The 24,666-nt window shown below is 38.3% G+C and overlaps 1 protein-coding gene across 1 annotated transcript; it reads left to right on the top strand.

Annotated features, from left to right (window-relative positions):
* The first annotated feature begins 4,025 nt into the window (after positions 1-4,025).
* Positions 4,026-16,172, top strand: LOC121374706 (acid-sensing ion channel 1C-like). Its single transcript, XM_041501811.1, has 8 exons — positions 4,026-4,180; positions 5,424-5,982; positions 7,160-7,258; positions 7,553-7,739; positions 9,046-9,102; positions 11,788-11,944; positions 15,232-15,323; positions 16,030-16,172. Exons 1-8 carry the CDS (start codon positions 4,026-4,028, stop codon positions 16,170-16,172), a joined length of 1,449 nt encoding a protein of 482 aa, XP_041357745.1.
* Positions 16,173-24,666: the final 8,494 nt, after the last annotated feature.

Here is a 24,666-nt window from a genome sequence, read left to right as displayed (position 1 = left end):
TAAATAATAAAGCTATACAAAAAATTACAGCTTAACATTGTGAATGGAAAAAGTCCGGAAAACTATTTTGGACGGACTAAACCTATAGGACTGATGGGAGACTAATATGGAATAATAACACCTATAAACTGCAATCTTGCCTCCCTATCCTATATTTGTTATAAATGCATAGTACAAACATAAATACAGTTTTAATAAACTTGTAGCTTTTGCTTTCTACAAATACTGTCGGGTTCCAATGTGCTGTTGAAAACCATACCTCTATTTTAGGCTCTAAACTGCTCACCAGCTGCATTATTTTATAACTGGTGTAGACATTGGATATATACTCTTCAAAAGAAGAAACGCAAAACCACATTGTCGTAACATTTGGAGAATTGATTTAATTATTGAATGGTGAGTCCGATAATTACCAAATGTTGCAGGATTGTTCACAATTCACTCTAGTCCATTGTGAGTAAGTGATAGGACACACCACCAAGGTCAAGGTCATCTGGAGTCAATACCGGGTGTGGCCTCCGCGTGTGTTGACAACTGCCTGGCACCGCCTGCCCATTGAAGCAACCAGAGTACGGATGACGTCCCGGGGGATGGTGGCCCACTCGGCCTGCAAGGCTGCTGCCAGCTCGGGCAGGGTCTGGGGCTGTGGTTGTCGCTGTCGGAGGCGTCGGTCCAACTCGTCCCATAGATGCTCAATTGGGTTCAAATCCGGTGATGTCGATGGCCAAGGAAGGACATTAATGTTGTTGTTCTGTAGGAAAGCCGTTGTGAGACATGCTGTGTGAGGCCTGGCATTGTCATGTTGGAACACTGGTGTGGCCGGAGGATCTGGTCAATGTAGCCCTGTGCATTCAGGTTGCCCTGCACGTGGACCAGATCAGTTCTGCCAGTGTGTGAGATGGCTGCCCACACCATGACACTACCCCCGCCGAATCTGTCCACTTCCTGCACGCAGTTTGCCGCATAACGTTCACCACGACGCCTATACACGCGACATCTTCCATCATGACGTCGGAGCAGAAATCGGGACTCGTCACTGAACCACACCTGTCTCCATCGCAGTTGAGGCCATTGTCGATGAATCTGGCACCACTGCAGTCGGAGTCGACGGTGTTGTGGTTTTAAGATGACACCTCGAACTGGACGTCTGGCACGAATTCCTACCTCACGTAGGCGGTTCCGTACGGTCTGGTCGGATATCCTGCGCAAACCTGGTATTGCTGCGGCTGTGGAGGTGGCAGTAGTCAATCGTTCCCGAAGGTGGCGTACCCGGATGTAGCGGTCCTGCCCGGGGGTAGTGACCCGTGGTCGACCGGATCTAGGGAGGTCACGTGTTGATCCATGTTGCTGGTAACGGTCCCACAGTCTGGAGATGGTGCTTGGGGACACATGGAATGCCCTGGCAACGGCCGTTCTGGATTCGCCTGCGTCTAGTCGGCCGATGGCATTGTTTCTCTGCGGTTCACTGAGACGTGGCATGTCCTGGATTGTCAACTGTCGGCCAGATACAGAGGCCAGGCAAGCGAACACCCTGCACTTTTATACTGTCGGTGTTCATGTTGCACGTGCAGACAACGCACGTGCAGTGGTGACATGGTTTGCACGTGGCTGCGTTTTTGCGAATATTCACATTTTGGAACTTTATTGTACAGTAGCTGCGTTTTATCGAATGTAACCGTGGGAATGTGTTTGGGACATGCAATGACCTTATATTCACAAAGCATGAACCGGTAGGAAACATAAAATCGGAGTTATAACCCATTTGTACCCTTTTGCGTTTCTTTTTTTGAAGAGTATATATATATATATATATATAGAGAGAGAGAGAGAGAGAGAGAGAGAGAGAGAGAGAGAGAGAGAGAGAGAGAGAGAGAGAGAGTAAAGGCTACCATAATGCTAATACAATTTTTTGTTTTTCATTTTGTGGATTTTCATAAATCTTATGTAATTAGAAAAAAAACCATGATGGTGTATAATTTTTAATAGTATTTTAATAATAAAGGTGAAATGTAGTTACATGTATCAGTGTTTAAATTTGCAATGTTAAACTTGTAACCACCATACTTCGCTACTTTTATATTTAAATGTTAAATATGTTTACTAAAAAGTAATCTAGCCTATTCATAACCCTTGTAAAATTAATTCGAGAATATTAAAGCTGTAATCTGCTGTCACTCGGCAAAAGTGGCATGGGACGTATAAAACTGGTTGAAAATGTCAACGGGAAAATGTGTACCCGATAGAGTGATTTCACACAATTAATCCTTCACTCACCAAAGATGTTCCCATTTTTCTGCTGGTAATGAAATTATGTTGTAATAATTTTTGGACACAAATTTCAGTGTATCATCTTTACATTTAAAAAAACAACATTAAACAAATAATAATAATAATAATAAATATTGATCACCATGCAACTTTGGTGTAATGCATGTTGTTGATGACTAATTTCTCCATTTATACAATCGATGTTGACCACGAAAACCATATCTTGGCGGGGACCTTGTCTTTTAATTCATTTTGTTACTACGTTACCTTTGAAATAATCAGAACTCAGTTGTATGGATTCAATCCACCAAGCAACACACACACACACACACACACACACACAAACACACACACACACACACACACACACACACACACACAGAGAGAGAGAGAGAGAGAGAGAGAGAGAGAGAGAGAGGAGAGAGACGGACGGACAGACAGACAGACAAAGAAAGCACACACATGCATACACGCAGGTGCGGATTCAGGAAATCCAGGGGGGAGCACTAAGAAAAAGGGGCACATGGATTACTAGTGAAAGGGCAACACAATGAATTCTTTTTTTTAAGCCAGAAAAAAGAGGCACTTGAATATATTTAGGGGGCGGGTCCCTTGGTCCCACATCTATGGATCCGCCTCTGCACAAACACATACACACACCTAATAAAGCAAGGAATGAATGTTTCATTTAACGACGCACTCAACAAAAAGATGATAATACCTACCACAACTTTTGTTACACCAGTTGTGGAGCACTGGCTGGAACGATAAATAAGCAACGGGCCCACCTACGGGGATCGATCCTAGATCGCAGTGAGTGCTTTACCACTGGACTACGTCCCGCCTCACATCTAGTAAACTGCCAATAACAACTTAGCTGGTGCTATCATTTAACAGCATCATCCGTTAATTGCAATGGCAAAATTGGCGAATTCCCTGAACTGAAACCGGGCTTAACTACTTGTGTATCACTGTCACTAATTTATTTTGCGCCATTTGTATCCTGGTGCTATGTGCTACGAGTGATGCTATTAGGGTTTAAATTGTTTTACTAATCACATACTTCGGGACACACCAGCTTGCCTTTTAGGTACGGTATTATTTCACAACAACAGGTCCTCTGGGATTAGTTTCATGTTAATGCTTGATCTCCATTACTCAGTACTTTTAGGTTTTCGCAGACCGCAATACTTTGGGAAAAAAGTGCTGGTGGATTGAGCATTGCAAGATTCATGAGTCTGCTCTGGAATTGTGAATTAATATTTCATGAACAGTGTGCCGGAGACGACATATAAGTTATACTTAATAATAATTTTCCAATAACACTGACGATGTCAGCTCATTTTGATGGACGTATTCTCTTCTCTCTCTTGTTTTGCGTTGTGTTATTAGAATTCTTCATTTGTTGATGTCAACTTTGTTTGTTTCATCCACACTGTTCGTGCGAATAAGTCCGTTTTCGCCGAGTTTCTATCAAGATGTAATCTGAATCTGTTTTGAACGTTCCAGTCAGATGGCCTCAAGCAACATTGCAGTATTGACGCTGATGAGCCCTACAGCAAAGTTACAAAAGTTGTTGTAGTATTTAACTAGTACTGTAATACATGCATTGATGATGAGCATATGGAAATGTTTTACGTGGACCCATAGATAAAATACCAATCTATTATAGAGGTGTTGTTGTACTGAAGTTCCAACATGGTACCAGAGACGTACGGTGAAAAGAGCGGTTAATGACTATATACAGAAATGCAAAGATGCCAATAGAGGACAAGAACAAGGAGGCCAGGAGCCCGTCTCTGGTATCCGTGGCAACGGAAGGAGTGAGAGACATATTCGAGGAGTACAGAAACCACGCCACCATCCACGGCGTGGCCCAATTAAGAGGACCGAGGATCTACAATCACCGGAAGTAAGTTGGCGATAACCACGACTGCCACAATTTAAATGTTAGACCTTTTTCTTTCTTTTTAGTTTCTGTCATTAAAGTTGAAAAATATATTTTTTGTTAATATATTTTATTATGTTGCTAAAACGTACCTTTAAAACACGGCTTTAGACTTCAATTAGGGAAGTAACAGTTTGGCTGGCTGACACTGATGTATTTTTAAATGTAAGCAAACATAAAAATGTGTTTCTGTAACTTTAATTAATTGCCGTTGTTGTTACGATTGTTGTCGTTGCGTATCAGTTAGCCATTTGAATAATGCTGTATCGAAATTAGTTTTTGTCTAAGTGTACGTATTAAGCGTGTCTTGACTTAAAGAAAAAACGGTTAAACTATTGCAATCTGCAACAATGTGTCCATACCTATCACTTTAGAAATGATGTGTCAGATTTTGTACCAACACTCACGTAACTCCATCAATGGAATGTTAAAATTTTAATATATATATATAATATATATATATATATATATATATATATATATATATATAATAAAGTATATTGTTTTATGATTGCCCTAAAATCAGTGAACTTTGGAAAACTATAGAACAATGGTTACAGCAAAAAGACGAATGTATTCAGCTTGATAAAAGTATGGTTCTATTCGGCAGCATACATACAAATCATAAATTTGTGAATTGGCTTATTGTGAATGTAAAGCATTATACATATAGAACAAAACTTCAAAAGAATATACTTCATATAACTGGAATTAAAAATGTAATTACAGATAAATTACAAATAGAGAAATACATACTCTATAAAAACTGTTCACATAAAGAATTTGATGAAAACTGGGCACCTTGGCAAAGATGTCTAGAAAATTAAACTTTATTAAAAATAACTCCACTATAAGACACATACTAGTTTTTTGTGGGGGTTTTGTTGGGGTTTTTTTGTAACCTTAAAGCCAATAACGTTTGTTTTTTATATTTGGAAATATGGATTTTTCTTTTCTTCTTTTCTCTCTGTATATTTGTTTATTATATATTTATTCTGTCATTAATTTTGTGCTCCAAATTTGACTGTTTTAATTAACTAGTAATTCTATTGAATGCACTTTATATTTATGTATCTATTGTAAGATAATGATTTCAGGGCCCCAACCCTGACATTATCAATATATAAATATCTGGGGCAATAAATATATATATATATATTTTTTTTTTTTTTAAAGAAGCAAAAAAAGAAGATTTTAATATTTACAGGTTTGTCTGGCTCCTTCTCCTATTCGGGATGGCATTTGCTTTAGGACTGACCATGTTCCGGCAGTTCATTCGACTGTCCTCATGGCCCACTATCACCGATTTGCAGGCGAAATTCACCGATAACCTAGACTTCCCAGCCATTACAATTTGCAACCTAAACCAGTTCTACAAAGCCCGGGTACCAAACAACACCATCATCGAGGATCTCATTTTTGCTCTCAGTGAACTGCAAGAACTCATTGGCCTGAACATCACCAACAACACAGATCAAACTGCGCATGACGACATATCCGGAGATGACGTCAGAGAGTTTGCTCTGGACGCTGCTCATCGATTGGACGAGATGTTACGAATTTGTTTCTGGAGGTCAAAAGAGGTCAATTGTTCGACTGTGTTCTCTGAGATTGTCACTGCGTTTGGTGTGTGTTACACATTTAACGGTAACGGGTCCGAAGCCAGAAGCTGCCGAAACCCAGGACCTCTTGGCGGTCTGAGGATCATCCTGAATATTGAGCAGGATCAGTATTCATTCTCCAAAACATTTCAGTCAGGAATCAAGGTATTAATGCTAGGCGAACATTTCTTTGTATTAAATCTTTCTACTGTTGTGGGTCCTAATTCACAATTTATCTATTAGGCTCTCTTAAGCAATATCGTATCGTTCTTACATGTCTTTTTGCATTGTAAAGCGATATGGCAAATTTGCGAGAGTTTAGTGAATTATACTAGGCCCCTGATATGATCCTTGTTATGAGAGTGATTCATGGGCGCATGCCATCATACTTGTATATGAACACACACATTAAGTTTCATTTTGTGCAGGTTCAAAATCTCGAACCAAAGTCTTTTGTTGTTTGCATTAAAGGGACATTCCTAAGTTTGCTGCATTGTAAGATGTTTCCGACTAATAAAATATTTCTACGATTAAACTTACATATTAAATATAGTTTCTTGTTTAGAATATTAGTGTATGTATATTCAGTGTGTTTTTGGTCGCCTTAATATTTGTAAGAAGCCCAAACTGGATTTTGTCTTCAAATAATTTCGTATGTACGAAAAAAAAAATATTTTAGGAAATATATGAAATTTAACGTGGTACAAATATTAGAACGATCAGAAACACGTTTAATATACACCCATTAATATATTATGCCGAAAAATATATTTGATATCTAATTACAATCGTTAAAAAGTCTCTGTTGGTCGATAGCATCTTACGCATCGCAGCAAACTCAGGAATGTCCCTTTAAATGTTGTAGAGAAAACAGATTTGTGTTTTGGGTGTAAGCAGTTTGTAGTATTGACTATAACTTTGTTTTAAAGGGTAGCTAAATATTTATATATAATACACTTATATTACTTTACTTATTTGTCGACATGACATTGATATGTTTTTTTGTTTGAATTTATGTTTTTTCTTCTTCATTTGTTTTTTTGTTGTTGTTGTTGGTGTTGTTTTAGGGGTTGGCTGTTTTTTGTTTATTTGTTTGTTTGTTTGTTGGTGGGGTTTTTTTGGTGTTTTTTGTTGTTGTTGTTGTTTTATGGGTTTTGTTATTTTTGTGGGGGGTGGGTGTTGTTGTTAGTGGGGTTTTTTAGTTGTTTGTTTAGGAGTTGCTCTTGTTTGTGGGTTTCTTTTTCTTTTTGATGTTTTTTCTGTTTTCTGTTTTGTGTATCTTCAAATCTTTGCGTGTATGTCTCTATGTCTTGATGTGTGTCTTTGTCCTGATGTGTTGCAGGTACTTCTACATGAGCCATTAGAGATGACCTTCCCGGGAGTAGACGGACTGTGGGTGGGACCAGGTCTGTCAGCATCCATTGCAATAAGACGTTCTTCGGTAAGTACTTTAAAAACGATTCTATAAAACAATATATTATATATATGTTCAACAAAATGACACTATTCAGCAATTTTCTAGAAATTCCTTCAATGGAACTGTTGGCTTAATTCTCATTACAATCTGTGCTCTGTTAGACCAAAGACCGTGGTGTATGCTATCCTCTTTGGGGTTGTTTTTTTTACAACACTGTTACTGTCTCCTGAGCAAATGTGAATACAAAACTATTTTTTGGTTTTAGTTGATACAGCACTTTGTTATTTCTTTATTTTATTTTAAGTCTTATTTTTACAGAAAACATTGTTGCCTCCGCCATACAATGCGTTTGGCAGTTCCACGTGTCTTGACACGGCGTCGCCGTCATTCCAGACGCCACTTGTTCGTTACCTTAGTTACAACTACACGAAACTGACATGTACCCAGGAATGTGTGCTCGACAAAATCGTTCAGATGTGTGGCTGTAGAAGCTTCTTTGATCCAGGTACAACGTCTGTGTTAGCATCTCAGTATATCTGTATTAGAGTCACGCCATTCCATTTATATCACCGAGTCATCATCCCTCAATCACTTTTAGGCCATTTCAGCTACATCCTCGAGTCATCATCCCTCAATCTCTGTTAGGCCATTCCATCGACATCCTCGAGTCATCAACCCTCAATCTCTGTTAGGTCATTCCATCTACATCCTCGAGTCATCATCCCTCAATCTCTGTTAGGCCATTCCATCGACATCCTCGAGTCGTCAACCCTCAATCTCTGTTAGGTCATTCCATCTATATCCTCGAGTCATCAACTCTCAATCTCTGTTAAGCCATTCCATCTATATTATCGAGTCATCAACTCAATCTCTGATAAGCCAGTCCATCTACATCCTCGAGTCATCATCCCTCAATCTCTGTTAAGCCATTCCATTTATATCCTCGAGTCATCATACCTCAATCTCTGTTAAGCGATTCCATCTACATCCTCGAGTCAAATCATCCCTCAATCTCTGTTAAGCCATTCCATCTATATCCTCGAGTCATCATCCCTCAATCTCTGTTAGGCTATTCCATCTATATCCTCGAGTCATCATCCCTCAATCTCTGTTAGGTCATTCCATCTACATCCTCGAGTCATCAACCCTCTCAATCTCTGTTAGGTCATTCTATCTACATCCTCGAGTCGTCATCGCTCAGTCTCTGTTAGGTCATTCCATCTACATCCTTGAGTCGTCATCGCTCAGTCTCTTTTAGGTCATTCCATCTACATTCTCGAGTCATCAACCCTCAATCTCTGTTAGGCCATTCCATCTAAATCCTCGAGTCATCAACCCTCAATCTCTGTTAGGCCATTTCATCTACATCCTCGAGTCATCATCGCACGATCTCTGTTAGGCCATTCACATCGTCAATAATTACTGCTGTCGTTCTATATCACATAATTCTACACGTCCTCGTGTTATCATCGCATCATTCCATACATCCTTGTGACACCATCGTTATCGTTTTGCATCACATCATTCAAGACATCCTTGTGACACCATTCAAGACATCCTTGTGACACCATCGTTATCTTTTTGCATCACATCATTCAGGACATCCTTGTGTTACCATCGCTATCTTTCATACTATTACAAACATCCTGTTATAATTATCTTTATATAGAGTTCCCTATTTAAGTCGAATGTCCCTAATTCCAAAATCATCTACAACATATCTGTATGAAGAATGGTTTGGGTTTTTTAATTATTGCCTGCAAATGTAGGATATGTGAACCAGTGATTTCCACATCTTCTTACTACTGTAGGTAACGAAACAATCTGTTCCGCGAAGAAAACGATGAGCTGCTATTTAAAGGCAAGATGTAAGTATTAACATCTCATCAGTTGCTCTATAGGGGAAATAGTTTTATTCTTTTAATAGTAAAAAAAAAAGCATCACAAATTGTGTATAAACATGATCAACAAACTCAATTATTCTGTACCCACTTTCTTGACCTTTTAATTGTCTCGTTCTACTGCCCAGATAAATCTATATCATATATGCATCGCAGATCACCTGAATATATATCTCTAATTCATTCTTAAGAAGTTTTAAGATAGACATTTAGAGGCCATTTCCCAATATGACCATTCACTAATTGTAACTAATATCTAATGATATGGTCTATTTTGACATTCACATATCACAGATCTCTCAACATGTAGTGTAAGCAGTTAAGAGAGCAATTTAAAGATATTGTAAATCTGGTCTATTTTAACCTTCTTGTAACTTACTGACTGAGCATGCAATATTTAGTCTACAAATATAAATGTATCACAGATCTCTCAATATGTAGTGTGAGCAGTTAAGAGAATTTTTAAATTTGGTCTATTTTAACCTTCTTGTAACTTACTGGCCGAGCATACCATCTTAAATCTACAACTACAAATGCAGCACAGATCTCTTATCTGCTTACACTACATGTTAAGAGAACAATTTAAAGATATTATAAATCTGGTCTATTTCGACCTTCTTGTAACTTACTGACCGAGCATGCCAGCTTTAGTCTACAAATACAAATGTATAACAGATATCTCAACATGTAGTGTGAGCAGTTAAGAGAACAGTTTAAGGATATTGTAAATCTGGTCTGTTTCGACCTTCTTGTAACGTACTGACTGGGCATGCAATATTTAGTCTACAAACAATGTTTTATTTAACGACACACTCAACACATTTTATTTACGGTTATATGGCTTCAGACATATGGTTAAGGACCACACAGATATTGAGATAGCAAACCCGCTGTCGCCACTTCATGGGTTACTCTTTTCGATTAGCAGCAAGGGATCTTTTATATGCATCATCCCACAGAAAGGGTAGTACATACCACGGCCTTTGATATACCAGTCGTGGTGCGAGAAATAGCCCAGTGGGCCTACCGACGGGGATCGATCCCAGACCGACCGCGCATCGAGCGGACGCTTTACCACTGGGCTACTTCCCGCCCCATATATTGATGGAATGACTCACTAACACTGACGGCAAATAGTGACATCAGCGGTAGTCCTCATCCATGACGTCATGAAGAAGGTTGTTTGTTTTGTTTAACGACACCACTAGAGCGCATTGATTTATTAATCATCGGCTGTTGGATGTCAAACATTTGGTAATTTTTACATGTAGTCTTAGAGAGGAAACCCGCTACATGTTTCCATTAGGTCAGGTCAGGTCATAGGTTTTAACATACACATTCACAACAAGCTGTTGTAGCACACACCTGTCATGGGCGCAGGTGACGACCTCGGCCGGCTCCTCCGTCCAGGACAGTATGTTTCCATTAGTAGCAAGTGATCTTTTATATGCACTATCTCACACACAGGATAGCACATACCATGGCCTTTGATATACCAGTCGTGGTGTACTGTCCAGAACGAGAAATAGCCCAGTGGGTCCACCGACGGGGATCGATCCTAAAACGATTGCGCATTAAGCGAGCGCTTTACCACTGGGCTACGTTCCGCCCTCTGATGAGTTACTGGCATTCATTTCAAATTATATATTTTATATAGACATTACGTATCTACTAGTGAATTAAATTTAGTCTCCAATACCATGTGGCCGGCCTCGGTGGCGTCGTGGTAGGCCATCGGTCTACAGGCTGGTAGGTACTGGGTTCGGATCCCAGTCGAGGCATGGAATTTTTAATCCAGATATTGACTCCAAACCCTGAGTGAGTGCTCCGCAAGGCTCAGTGGGTAGGTGTAAACCACTTGTACCGACCAGTGATCCATAACTGGTTCAACAAAGGCCATCGTTTGTGCTATCCTGCTTGTGGGAAGCGCAAATAAAAGATCCCTTGCTGCTAATCGGAAAGAGTAGCCCATGTAGTAGCGACAGCGGGTTTCCTCACAAAATCTGTGTGGTCCTTAACCATATGTCTGACGCCATATAACCGTAAATAAAATGTGTTGAGTGCGTCGTTAAATAAAACATTTCTTTCTTTCTTTCCAATACTAATTTTCATAAATCAAGGCTAATATTCGTTCCTCGTATTCAGCCTTGATACATGTAGTCAAGATTACCGATATCCACTACTAGCGCCCTCTATTGGAAGAAAATTTGTAACACCGATTATGTCCCTTACACGATGACATCGCTGACCAATCACAGCATCGGTAACATGTGACAATCTTGAAAGCAATATAAAAAAGTAACGCTGCCATCTATGTTTACAATAACAAGGGAATCTATAAGGAGCGTTGCGATTCGTTGCAATCAGATCTCATCGCATCCAATGAAATTTAAGCATTTTGTGGCACGATTTCTTGATGACATGTATCAAGGCTGAATACGAGGAACGAATATTAGCCTTGATGTATGAAGATGTCCAATACCATGTGCTCCATCATTTCTTTCTCTCACCAGTAAAGAAAATATTATTATTTTCATAAAAACACTCAAGACACATTTGATATTAGTTGAAGCTAGTAGAGTTGGTACACGAAAAGCATACACTAATGTTTAACGACGATACATTTTTAGTGATTTGATTTTGTCCATTTAGCCAATCTGACAATGACAGACTTTGAGAACTGCAGTTGCCCAGAACCGTGTCACCAGGTGCAGTACACCCCCACCTTCTCCCACGCAGACTTCGTCTCTGAATTTGTTGCCAAACAGCTGGTAAAAGAGAAATTTATGAACTCCACCGATTATTTAAGGTACGTATAAAACTAATGAAGTTTGAAAGATTTGTTTCAACTTATATTTCAAGACAAATGTCTTATTACGACCTTTTCCTGTGTTTAACACGCCCACCCACCCATTCAGTAATTTTCCTTTCATGATAAAATAATCTTGAATAGTTTTGAATTGGGCGGTTTACATATATGTTTACATATATATATATATATATATATATATATATATATATATATATATATATATATATATATATATATATATATATATATATATATATATATATATATATGTATATATATATATATATATATATGTATATATATGTATATATATGTATAAATATGTATATATGTATATATACGTATATATATATGTGTATATATATATATGTATATATATATATATATATATATCAAGAGTAGGCTCTCTTAAAGGGACACACCCTAGTTACGTTTATTTGTTAACCATTACGGCGTTGTTTTTCGCTATTAAACCCCATTTTTCACAAATAAAATTGCACTTTACTTACATTTTATTATTTAGAATACACATTTCCATTCACCTGAAGTGCTTTTTGGTAATCCTGATGTTTGTAAAACCACGAAATGCATTTTTTGCATTTTTTCACAAGACGTGTTGTCGAGAAAAAACCGTTAAGCAAGCGAGGTCCAATCTATTTTTAGAGGGGATATTTCCATTTCAATGTCACAGACGTTGGTATATCACGTGACCGTTATCATTTTGGTTCGGTTTGTTTTCTCGTGCACGGTTCGCGCAATCAACATCCGATTTGTTGTTGTTCATTTGTGAGATTTTTCTTCACAGTTCGTGAACATTTTCAGTAACAATAAAGTTCAGACAAGTAAGTGTCTCAATACAAAACGTTACAAACCCTTAAAACCAATAATTTTGTTAAGTCTTACGATATCTGGAGAGGGGATACAACCATGACAGAACAGTTGGAACATGTCCAGGAGAGGTGAAACGAACGCACCCCAAGTCTGTGAAATTTGTCGTGACGTAGGCATTGTTGTGCGTCGAGCGACATCTACCGGTGACATCAGAATACTAACTTTCAAAATTATTTCAAGCAATTGGGACATGGGGATTCCCATGGTATTTATCGATATAAAACCTGCTTTTTCACTCCATTTGATAAAAACTTGATCTAAGTGTGTTACAGGTTTGTAGATTAACCATATTATAATTTATTTTCGCTGGATGGAACTAGGGTGTGCGGCTTTAAGTATGTTTGAAATCAAGTTTTCTATCATTTTTAAACAACGGAGGTTTGAATTGAAAAACTCTAGCTCATATGTTCTCATATCATGCAACCACCGTTTCTATTGACAGAATATGATGACAGATAAAGCAAAGTCATATCCTGCTATCCTGCTACTAACAGGATATGACGTTTGACGTCACTCGTGTGACGCATAGATATAACAAAATCGTTCACTTGACCTCTAGGTCATTGTACAATGTGGCTGAAATAACAAAAATAGTAGCGTTCCCCCTTAATTTTTATGGTCTGCAGGATAAAGATAATAACTAGTTAATGACGTTGGGTATCTGCTTTATCCTTTCAGGCCGAATGAGAAGCCGAGCGGAATTTCCCATTCTTACATTCACAGGATAAAGCAGATATCCGACGTCATTAACTAATTATTCTCTATTTATTGTATGCCTTCAAATGATAATGACCATTAAAAGTTTAAATATCAAAAGTAGACTGTTAATTTTATGTGTGTACATTACATGCACATCTTTAAAGAGCTGCATGTTACATAGATAATAACACATTTGTGTCTGTTAAATACCATTTATCTCACAACGAGCTGTTTTAAAATGTATCTAACGAGCAAAAGCGAGTTTGATACGTTTTTAAACAACGAGTTGTAAGATAAATGGTATCTAACGGATACGAATGTATTATTTTATTTCTTACATATCCTCAAAAAAAAGTTTTTAAGCAAATGTTAACATCTTTTTTACTAAAAGTTATTTACATATCTTCCACTTGTAGCTGACTTACGCGTCACAGACAAATGATTGTTAGGTTATCTATAGGTCACAGTGTAATCGATTTCGATCGTGCTGGGATTTTTTTCATTGGATGTATGGCATTGGTGACCTGGTCATCACCTAGGAACAGCCAGTCGTATGTCTTGAAATTCTTAACACACGTACATGTGTAAACAAGTATGTGTTACCAAAAATAACGAATGATGTTCTCACCAACGGGTGTGTAAGAAAATACAATAAGTGTAACTTGATTATCAATCTAATTAAAATTAGCTCCTCTATTACATGTGGATCTAACAGCAGCCCGTTAGAGCTCATGTCCAGTTGACCTTTCATTCGACCAATCAAAACCTTACTTGCAAAATCATGCCAGTGATTTGAAAAGAATTTGAAAACATTCGGGATTATGCCGAGGGTATACCAAATGATTCGGGTGAATTTCAAACTAATTTCAGTATAAAATGTTATATAAAATTCGTTTCAAGACGAAAAAAAAACCCGTGATGGTATAGCCATAAAATCTGTTTATACTAGTATACAATCCAGAGTTTATTACTGCACTTTCCCCCCTGTTTTTCAATGTTGAAATAGACCAACAAGTTCGCCTGTTGTATAAATAGTCTCGCCCAATATTTTTAGAATTTGTATGCTCCCGAATAACGCTATAAAACGCGAAGTGTAATTGGTCGATATTTAAATTGTTATTTATAGATGAAATGTCACCTGGACATAAAACTCCACGCAATGCTGCTAGATCTACTGGTAGACCAGTAGAGCTAATTTTAATCAGATTGCTTGAAGATATTCATTTATGTACAGATTTACAAAATAGGAAAGACGTCTGGAAACTGTTTTAGTTTTCAAGCGAGACTTGAGGGTAATAATATGATTCATACATGAGTCACAGTGACAGTTAATTATGACCTGCGTGTTAGTTGTATAATAAAAACATATTGGCATACATGTGCCAGTGTACAGACGTGATATGCTGATGTTAATCTAATTTTTATGTACGTAGACATAAATTATTCAGACGTAATATGTATCATGTTTATTAAAAGTCATTATTCTTATTGATTGGTACTGTTGGGTTTACGTCGCAGGTCATAAGTTAGGATGTCCTAAGTTATACTGGACATGTAAATAAAAGGTGCATTTTTAGTCAATGATAGACAACAATGAATGCCTTGGATACCAGAAAATCACATTTCATGACATAATTCATGAATACTGATAGTGCAGATACTGATCGATTTGATCTTTGTTCTGTATTTTTCAGCAGAAATAATATTGAATTAAGAATATTCTACGAAAGTTTGCTGGACACTACCATAGTACAGAAACCGGAACTGACGTATTTGGATATATTAGGTATATTTTATAAGTGTCATCATAATATATTAACATCAGGAAATTAATTCAGCACCATCCACCGTTGACCATATGACTCATATTTCGACTTATACTTGAACTTCGCAAGTGTATGTCTCTCTTTCTTTCTCTCTCTCTCTCTCTCTCTCTCTCTCTCTCTCTCTCTCTCTCTCTCTCTCTCTCTCTCTCTCTCTCTCTCTCTCTCTCTCTCTCTCTCTGTGTGTGTGTGTGTGTGTGTGTGTGTGTGTGTCTGTGTGTGAATCTATATATTGTATGTATGTATGGTTTGACTTTTACATACATAGCTATTAATGTACTGGCGCAGATGATAATTAAAGCCTTTCTGGTCTCACAAATTGTCTCATGTCCTTGCTGGGACTCGAACTTGTGGCACCGAATCGCAATCATCTTGCAGACTGGCACCGATACGTTGAGTTATCAATATAAATAATGTTCTTTAGCCGTACCATATGGGTTCTAAAAGCTATGTATAAACGTATGTATGTATGTATGTATGTATATATATGTGTGTGTGTGTGTGTGTGTGTGTGTGTATATATGTGTATGTGTGTATATGTATATGTATGTATGTACTGTATATATATCTATACACATGCACATATCGTTTTGTTTTTAGTCATTTGTTTGATCATCGATGTATGTGGCTTCGATTAAATTAACTTTATAACTTCATTAAATATTTTAGGAACACTCGGTGGTCACATGGGATTGTTTCTTGGAGCAAGTCTTCTTTCCTTGAGCGAGATCATCGAAATATGCATCATCGTCATAGCGCGATTGATCTCGAAGTTACGTCACTGCAACCGAGTTCCTCAAGTGACGTCATAACAAACCATGTCTTTATATCACGTCAAAACGTCGTCACTATTTAATATTATCAACCAATCAAAATGCAGTATGAAACAATATTGAATGACGTGTCGTCTGTAAACATAAGAGGTGGAATTGACACTGACGTATTGTAAACACATCTGATACATGTTAGGTAAAACATTTTGGGCCGAATTTATGAAGCCTGTTTGTCTTAAAGGCATACTCTCACGGATTTAAGGACCTTATTTCTCTAAAAATTGATAATAACTAAAAATTACATTAATTGTTGGAAACCAAATCTAGCGATTGCATCACCTTAACTGAACCATGATGGAGTGAAATCCCATGTCAACCCTCTCGGCAATTTTTGTTTTTAAATTATGGACCATTGCCATAATTCAATTATTTTTACAAAATGTCATTAATAAATGGAGTATGGTAGTTATGAAGATGGTTGAATAAAGTACAGTTAGTGACAAATCAAATTATTTTTGTTCAGGTAATTAATCAGGTAAAATAGGTCAGTGGTCTGTGACAATATGCCTTTAAACGCAGGTGTTCAAGCATTGTAAATGTATGTACACGCGTGTAAATCTAAACCAGGCTTTGTAAATTCGGCCCTCGGTTTATAAGAGTAGGCCTACCACGTTTGATGCTTTTAACGTTTGACACGGTTAAATGTGGCATTGCTACGAACGGAATTAGCCGACAGTGATTTATGCAATGTGAACGACAAAACAAAACATCCATTGTATACGGTTTTGAATACATTGATAATTTTGTCGTAAAGATTTAGTGTACCAACGTTTTGTTAAATGTGACATAATATGCCATTTGTAAAAGATACTTCCATGAAATGTGACACGTTTTAGTGTACTGCTTTTCGGTGTACTACTCATCGGCTCATGAATATCGACTGAATGCGGCTTATGTGTGCGGTTCGATTATTTACGTCTGATGCGTCCGCGGCTTGCGTTTTGGGCATGTAATCTTATACGATTATTTCAAATATTGCGGCTGGCCGCATGCGTTTTGTAGACGTACGCATCAGACACATTCAGTACAGACCCTCTTATTGAAACTAATGTATTTCTTGTCTCTTTTTTTTAGTTTTTTAACCGGACCGCACGCAGTCTGTATGAGCCTTTAGTGTACCGCTCGTTTGTGAAATATATTACTTTTAGTGTATCAACCTTGAGTGAAAGTGGCACCTTGTTTGTTGTACATCACCCTTAGCTGAAATATAACGCATTCTTATTAGAAGAATGTATTTCTAAGCAGTTCTGGCGTTTGTTTTGTGTTATGTTGCTTTTTGTGTGTGTGTGTGTATGTGTGGAGGGGGTTGTGGAGGGCAGTTGTTTGAGGGTTTTGGTTTTCAGTTTTGTTTATGTTGTTTGTTTGTTGTTGGGGGGGGGGGGGGGATAATTGTCGGGAGTGGGATAATTGAGGGGGTTTGGGGACTTGTTAGGATTTATTTGGGGGGGGGGGGAATGGGGGGTTTGAAATATATTCATTTGAGACACATTTGTTATCATTTAAAAAATCATGGCTTGTGGTATCAAATACATATATCACGGTAATCCATTCCCAGATGTCATCCAGACATTTATAATGCAACAATGAACGCGGAAATGTTATATAACTACATACGTACCTCCATTAAACCATCCATCACCGTATATTACACGTTTAACCGTTGGAATGTTTATTTTTATAGAGATTGATTGCAATTAATGTGTTACTTCATAATATAAAATGGCTTAATTATATTTGAATCTGAAAATTTAAAAGACAAAATTAAAATAATTAAAATTTTGAACGACCAACACAAATATATAATTTCTTTTTAAATCTTTACTTCTGCTAACTGACTGCAAACTTTTAACCAACTAAGATGTAATGTCAGTTTTATACATATTAATTGAAATGCAAAAAAACAACCAAGTGCATACCTGACATCTATGGTGCCTGGACGTATGCCCTGTATATTACATCAATTTAAAATATGTGATAGCTGATACTTGCAATATATACGTACATGAATATAACTAAAACAAAAATTATGGATAATTAATGTGTCTTAAATATAAAATGGCGTAGACAGCATAAGGCAGACGAGGCGCTTGCCTCATCTGAAATTTTCCCAGATTTATTTTATTTTTCCCATGGCACTGATATTTATTTTACAGGTCTGGGTTTTTCTCGGCGTTTTTTCTTCTCTGGCTACGCCCCAGATATATATTATATATCCGATACCGTTGCTTTAAGTAAAATATACTTGTGTGAAATATGACATTGCTTTCGGTAGAATATGCATCTGTAAAATGTAACATTGCTTTTGGTGTCGGATAACTAGTTTGATGTTTTTATAAACGAATATTTACCCTTTAATTGGACAAAGGGAAGTCACTCTTACCTGTTATTTTGGATCTTATTTTGCCACTTGCCAAAGACGGTGACGCTTATGCAAATATTCATAAGCGTCCGAGACGGAGGGGGACAGCAACTGCCTCCCTCTCTCCCTAATTGCTGCAGTAAATCCTGAGATTCGAGGTAAATGAATTGGCCTGAAATCTTTTCAACATGTATTTCCATCATTCTACTCACATTGGGGAGGAAAGTAACCCAGTGATAAAGTGTCCGTCTGATGCGCGGTTTGTCCGGGATCGATCTCAGTCGGTGGGATTATTGGGTTATTTCTCGTTCCGGACAGTGCACCACGACTGGTGTACATATCATGGGCCGTGGTATATGCTATCCTGTCTCTGGGATGATGCATATAAAATAGTCCTTGTTACTAATGGAAAAATGTAGCGAGTTTCCTCTCTAAGACTATATATCAAAATTACCAAATGTTTGACATTCAATAGTCGATGATTAAATAAATAAATGTGCTCTAGTATATAATTTACACTTTGTTAATTCTGAATGCAGGGGCGTAGCGTGATCTGGACCTGGGGGGGGGGGAGGGTCGAATATGAACCAAGTGTACCCTTTTTCTGTTTTGTTTTTGCACTACCAGAAACCTGTATGTTTTGGTTCTGATAGCGGACCATTTGCTTCGGGGGGGGGGGGGGGGGGGACCTGCTCCTGGAATGTATGCGTGTGTGGCTTTGATTATGGGATTCAACAGGCGTTGTACGACAGACAAGCATTGACAGTTCGTGATAATATATCATATTATTAATAGACAATATCCCAAAAGCAATTAGGTGTGGTATAAAGCGATCCTGCTGTCAGCAGCTAGTGGGAATTTACCTATTAGCGCAATCAGCAGAGCGTTGGACTGGGACATTTGGGTTTATTTGCATATACACATTTTCAGAAGCTCAAATTGTGTGTCAGATGTACAGAGGTTTGAGGAGGACATCATTTACTACAGAATTAGCGGGTCCGGGGAGGGAGGCTGGGGTCTTATGGGTCCCCATAATACCCTTAGGCCGTTTGAAGTGACCTTCTTTCTTCTTTTTTTTTTGGGGGGGGGGGGGGGAGTTTAGTTTTTGTTGTTGTTGGGGTTTTTTTAGTGGCGGGACGTAGCTCAATGGTATAGTTGTTGCGGGATCGGTCTAGGATCGATCCCGGTCGGTCGGCCCATTGGGCTATTTCTCATTCCAGCCAGTCAGTGCACCACAACTTGTATATCAAAGGCCGTGGTATGTGCTATCCTGTCTGTGGGATAGTGCATATAAAAGTTCCCTTGCTACCAATGGAAAAAATGTAGCGGGTTTTCTCTCTAAGACTACATGTCAAAATTACGAAATGTTTGACAGCCAATAGCCGATGATGAATAAATCAATGTGTTTTGGTGGTGTCGTTAAACAAAATAAACTTCTTCATCTTCTTCTTGTTTTGGGGGGATTTTTGTTATTGTTGTTTAAATTCATCATCCACAATAATATACAAAACTAAATTGCCCTAAAAACATGTTTTCTCTCTAAGACTACACGTCAAAATTTAAAAAATTTGATATCCAATAGCCGATGGTGAAGAAATCAATTTGCTTTAGTGGTGTTGTTAAACAAAAAAAAGTTCTTCTTCTTCTTGGTTTTTTGTTTTTTGTTTTTTGTTATTGTTGTTTAAATTCATCATCCACAATAATATACAAAACTTAACTGCCCTAAAAACATGTCCCTGAGCATCTTTATTTTTTAAAAATGTCTGGGGAGATGGATGGGTGGAATTGTTTAACGTGCACATCCAGAACAAGCTGTTGTAGCGCACGCCGTCTGGGGAGCATGTCCTCACGCCCCTTATAGATCTCACTCCCTTTAGGAACTCTGCTCATTTGCCTTTTATGACCCCTCCCCTTTTTGCAACCTCTCCCATCTACAAAATCATGGGTCCGCCCTCATACAGCCTTTGATTTACCAGTCACCTAGGTTGGCAAAAGGAACATAAGTCGATCCTATTATGACCTATCGTTACTCCAGAAAGCACCCTGACTTTGAGGAATTTTTTTTTTTATTTAACGACGCACTTAGCACATTTTATTTACGGTTATATGGCGTTAGACATATTGTTAAGGACCACACAGATATTGAGAGAGGAAACCCGCTGTCACCACTTCATGGGCTACTCTTTCCAATTAGCAGCAAGGGATCCTTTATATGCACCATCCCCACAGACAGGGTAGTACATATCACGGCTGGAACGAGAAATAGCCCAGTGGGCCCACCGACGGGGATCGATCCCACACCGACCGCGCATCGAGCGAACGCTGTACCACTGGGCTACGTCCCGCCCCTACCCTAACTTTGAAGCACATTTCGCCCACTCAAAATTTAAAGAACTTGCCAGCGCATCTGCCGGGAGAGGATTTTGGGGTCAAAACCCCTCCTGCTCAAGCAAATGTTCTCTTTTTTTTTCTTCAGTACTTTTTATTAGAGAACGTGTCACGACCCCCCCCCCCCCCCCCCCCCCATAAACTCTGCCCACCACAGTCCAGACCCACCCCTGCTAAAATTCCTGCGCACGTGCCTGGATTGGAAAGTTGCCGACTGCTGACACTCTCTCAGTGAATAGTTGAGTAGCATATCTAGGAATGCGTGCTCGGACCGTAATTATTTATTAATCATCGAAATACTGGCTGATGCTATCTAGAGAAGAACCGGTTTCAGGGGTGTGGTGTCTGTAGTACGGCAGTGGCTAACAATAGAAGAACTAGTGGTAGTATTAAACCAAATAACTTCCGGCTGGTCAAAGTTCGAGGTGCACCTACTTTTGATAGAGCAGTTAATATCATATGACTTGCCATTGGTGATAAATGCGATGGTGTCTGTTGTAATAAAATTGTGGTTCATCTGGTCAGTAAATTCCTGAAATTTAATTTGAACTAGAGTCGATGTTCCAACTAACATTATGCTTGAAACATGTGCGGAGTCCTACTATAAATAGCATGGAATTTTTTTTGCGGAACTAGGGTAGTCATAGACGCTACCCGTTATCTCTGAAATGAGCAGCTTAACCCCCAATTATTTCTTATTTACTTTAAGGGTGTCGATTGATACGCTGCATGTAGAATATTTGGCCTCATATGTTACTATTGTCGTCTATGGGATTTGATTTGGTGGTATACACCCTAGTCTCAAGTCAATTCAAGTCAAAGATAGATCCATGTTTAAAGCGTAATTATTTGGAATATGGAGTTAATTCTTAAGCTTTGTGGTAGCCAAAGAGATACGTTATAAAATTATATTGGGTTTTTTTCTCACCAGGTGTGCGAACGGTTTAGCTTTAATGAGGCTCGGTATTCGTGCACCGGGTCAATTGGGTAAAGCAGGCTGATTTTATGAAAAATTTAATGGCTAAACCTTTATTCATATGAGGACTTTAATGAGCAAAGTTTCTATAAATATATGTGTCACATCCAGCAGCTCCCGCTTGGGTGTTGTTTGTATGGGTGTCAAAAATGTCAAAAATGCATCTAAAATCGTACAGTTTGGGAACACATTTTGGAATTTGGGGCATATTACGATGGAATAACACAAAAATTAAACTCAAAATATTTAAAATGAGTCGTCTATAATTACGATCCTATTTGTAATTTTCTTGAGACTAAAAATACTGTATCTTTCTTTATTTTTAAACCATAGGTTGACATTTCGGACGACAGGGGCTGGCATGCATAAATCTCAGCTAAAGATTCACAAATAACTGTCGTCTTCTACCAAAGAAAGAAAGAAATGTTTTATTTAACGACGCACTCAACGAGGCCGGTCTCTTCTACCAAAGGGTCTCTCCTGAGTCCGGCGGGACGTAGCCCAGTTGTAAAGCGCTCGCTTGATGCGCGGTCGGTCTGGGATTGATCCCCGTCGGGGTGCCCATTGGGATATTTCTCTTTCCAGTCCGTGCACCACGACTGATATAACAAAGTACGTGGTATGTGCTATCCTGTCTGTGGGATGGTGCATATAAAAGATCCCTTTCTACTATTAGAAAAATGTAGCGGGTTTCTTTTAAGACTAATTATGTCAAAATTACCAAATGTTTGACATCCAACAGCTGATGATTAACAAATCAGTGTGCTCTAGTGATGTCGTCAAACAAAACAAACTTTCACTGTCCTGAGTTTGCATCCATTGTAACATGTTTTCGACTAACAGAAAAATTTTAACAACTAAAATTACATATTAAATACATGTTCTTATTTAAAATGTCAATGTCTGTATATATGGGCCCACCGACGGGGATCGATCCTAGACCACCGACCGCACATCAAGCGAGCGCTTTACCACTGGGATATGAAATTCGAGCAATTATAAACATTAGGAAGACCTTCAACACATTCGATACATGTACAGAAACTATATTCTAAACGATAAACTGTATACATCATTCAAGATATAACTTTAGTTACTAAAAAAAGAGGATTTATTATTTGGAAATATGTTACAATAGATGCAAACTCGGGCTAGTCCTACAAATGGTTGATTCTGTCCCGAGATAGACGATTGCCAAGTACGTATGTTGATATTATCAGTAACATATTGCTACATGGTTGTCAGGTAAACATTATATAGTAGCCGTGTTCAACATATCAACTTAGGGAGGTTGATGACCACTTCTTCTTCTTTTGTTTTTTTTACATTTGTACAAACGTGTGTTACTGCGAGTTACAAAAAGTAGTAACATAAAAAACAACCTAAAAGTAATAAAACTTGATTTTGTTTAACGACACCACTAGTGTACTACGAATGTTAATTATTGGCTACTGGATGCCAAACACGAAGTCTGTTTTCCATTAGCAGCAAGGATCTTTTATATGCATTTTCCCAAAGATAGGACATCACATACCATTGTCCATCACGACTGATATATCAAAGGCTGTGGTATGTGCTATCCTATCTGTGGGGTGGTACATATAAAAGACCCCTTGCTAGTAATGGAAAAAATGTAGCGGGTTTCCTCTCAAAGACTGTATGTCAAAATTACCAAATATTTAACATCCAATAGCCGATGGTTAATAAATCAATGTGCTCTAGTTGTGTCGTTAAACAAAACTAACTTTTTTCTGCGACTGTCCAGTTACTAATCTGAGCGCTCTTACAACTCGACCGGCCTCGGTGGCGTCGTGGCAGGCCATCGGTCTACAGGCTGGTAGGTACTGGGTTCGGATCCCAGTCGAGGCATGGGATTTTTAATCCAGATACCGACTCCAAACCCTGAGTGAGTGCTCCGCAAGGCTCAATGGGTAGGTGTAAACCACTTGCACCGACCAGTGATCCATAACTGGTTCAACAAAGGCCATGGTTTGTGCTATCCTGCCTGTGGGAAGCGCAAATAAAAGATCCCTTGCTGCTAATCGGAAGAGTAGCCCATGTAGTGGCGACAGCGGGTTTCCTCTCAAAATCTGTGTGGTCCTTAACCATATGTCTGACGCCATATAACCGTAAATAAAATGTGTTGAGTGCGTCGTTAAATAAAACACTTCTTTCTTTCTTTCTTACAACTCGATTCACGTCGTATAACACATTAGTTGTGAGAAGACAGACTGGCCGGACAAGCCTTGATGCATATTCATCGTTCTATGAAAGACGTGTTTGTAAGTATTTCTGTTGAGCACAAAACATATCAATCTAATTAAAATTAGCTCCACTATTACATGTGGATCTAACACCAGCCAGTTGGAGCTCATGTCCACCAATCAAAACCTTACTTGCAGAATCCTGCCAGTGATTTAAAACTAACAACACTGCGTAGTCCCCAATGTCAAGGTAACATTTCCTCTGTAAATAATAATTTAAATATTGACCAATCACACTTCGCCTTTTATAACGTTATTTGGGAGCATACAAATTTTAAAAATATCGGGCGAGTCTATTTTAGTGGCCGCAGTACAGCGAACCATACCAATACGTACGGGGTGGGTTATCAGTCTTCAATTTTACATTACAAATTATTTATTTTATAAAATAAAACATGTTTTAAGGCATTCGTAATTCACACGAAACATGTCGTATACCCTCAGGATAATTCGGAATGTTTTCAAATTATTTTTAAATCACTGGCA

This window comes from Gigantopelta aegis, chromosome 6 (genome assembly GCF_016097555.1).
Source record: "Gigantopelta aegis isolate Gae_Host chromosome 6, Gae_host_genome, whole genome shotgun sequence".
NCBI lineage: Eukaryota > Metazoa > Mollusca > Gastropoda > Neomphalida > Peltospiridae > Gigantopelta > Gigantopelta aegis.
The sequence above is the reverse complement of the archived record's forward strand: the minus strand, read 5'-3'. Positions and strand labels throughout refer to the sequence as shown.

Coding starts and splice junctions, on each gene's coding strand:
- LOC121374706 (XM_041501811.1), top strand. CDS start 4,026: ATGCCAATAGAGGACAAGAACAAGGAGGCCAGGAGCCCGTCTCTGGTA. Junction 5,983..7,159: donor CATTTCAGTCAGGAATCAAG/GTATTAATGCTA, acceptor GATGTGTTGCAG/GTACTTCTACATGAGCCATT. Junction 15,324..16,029: donor GACGTATTTGGATATATTAG/GTATATTTTATA, acceptor TAAATATTTTAG/GAACACTCGGTGGTCACATG.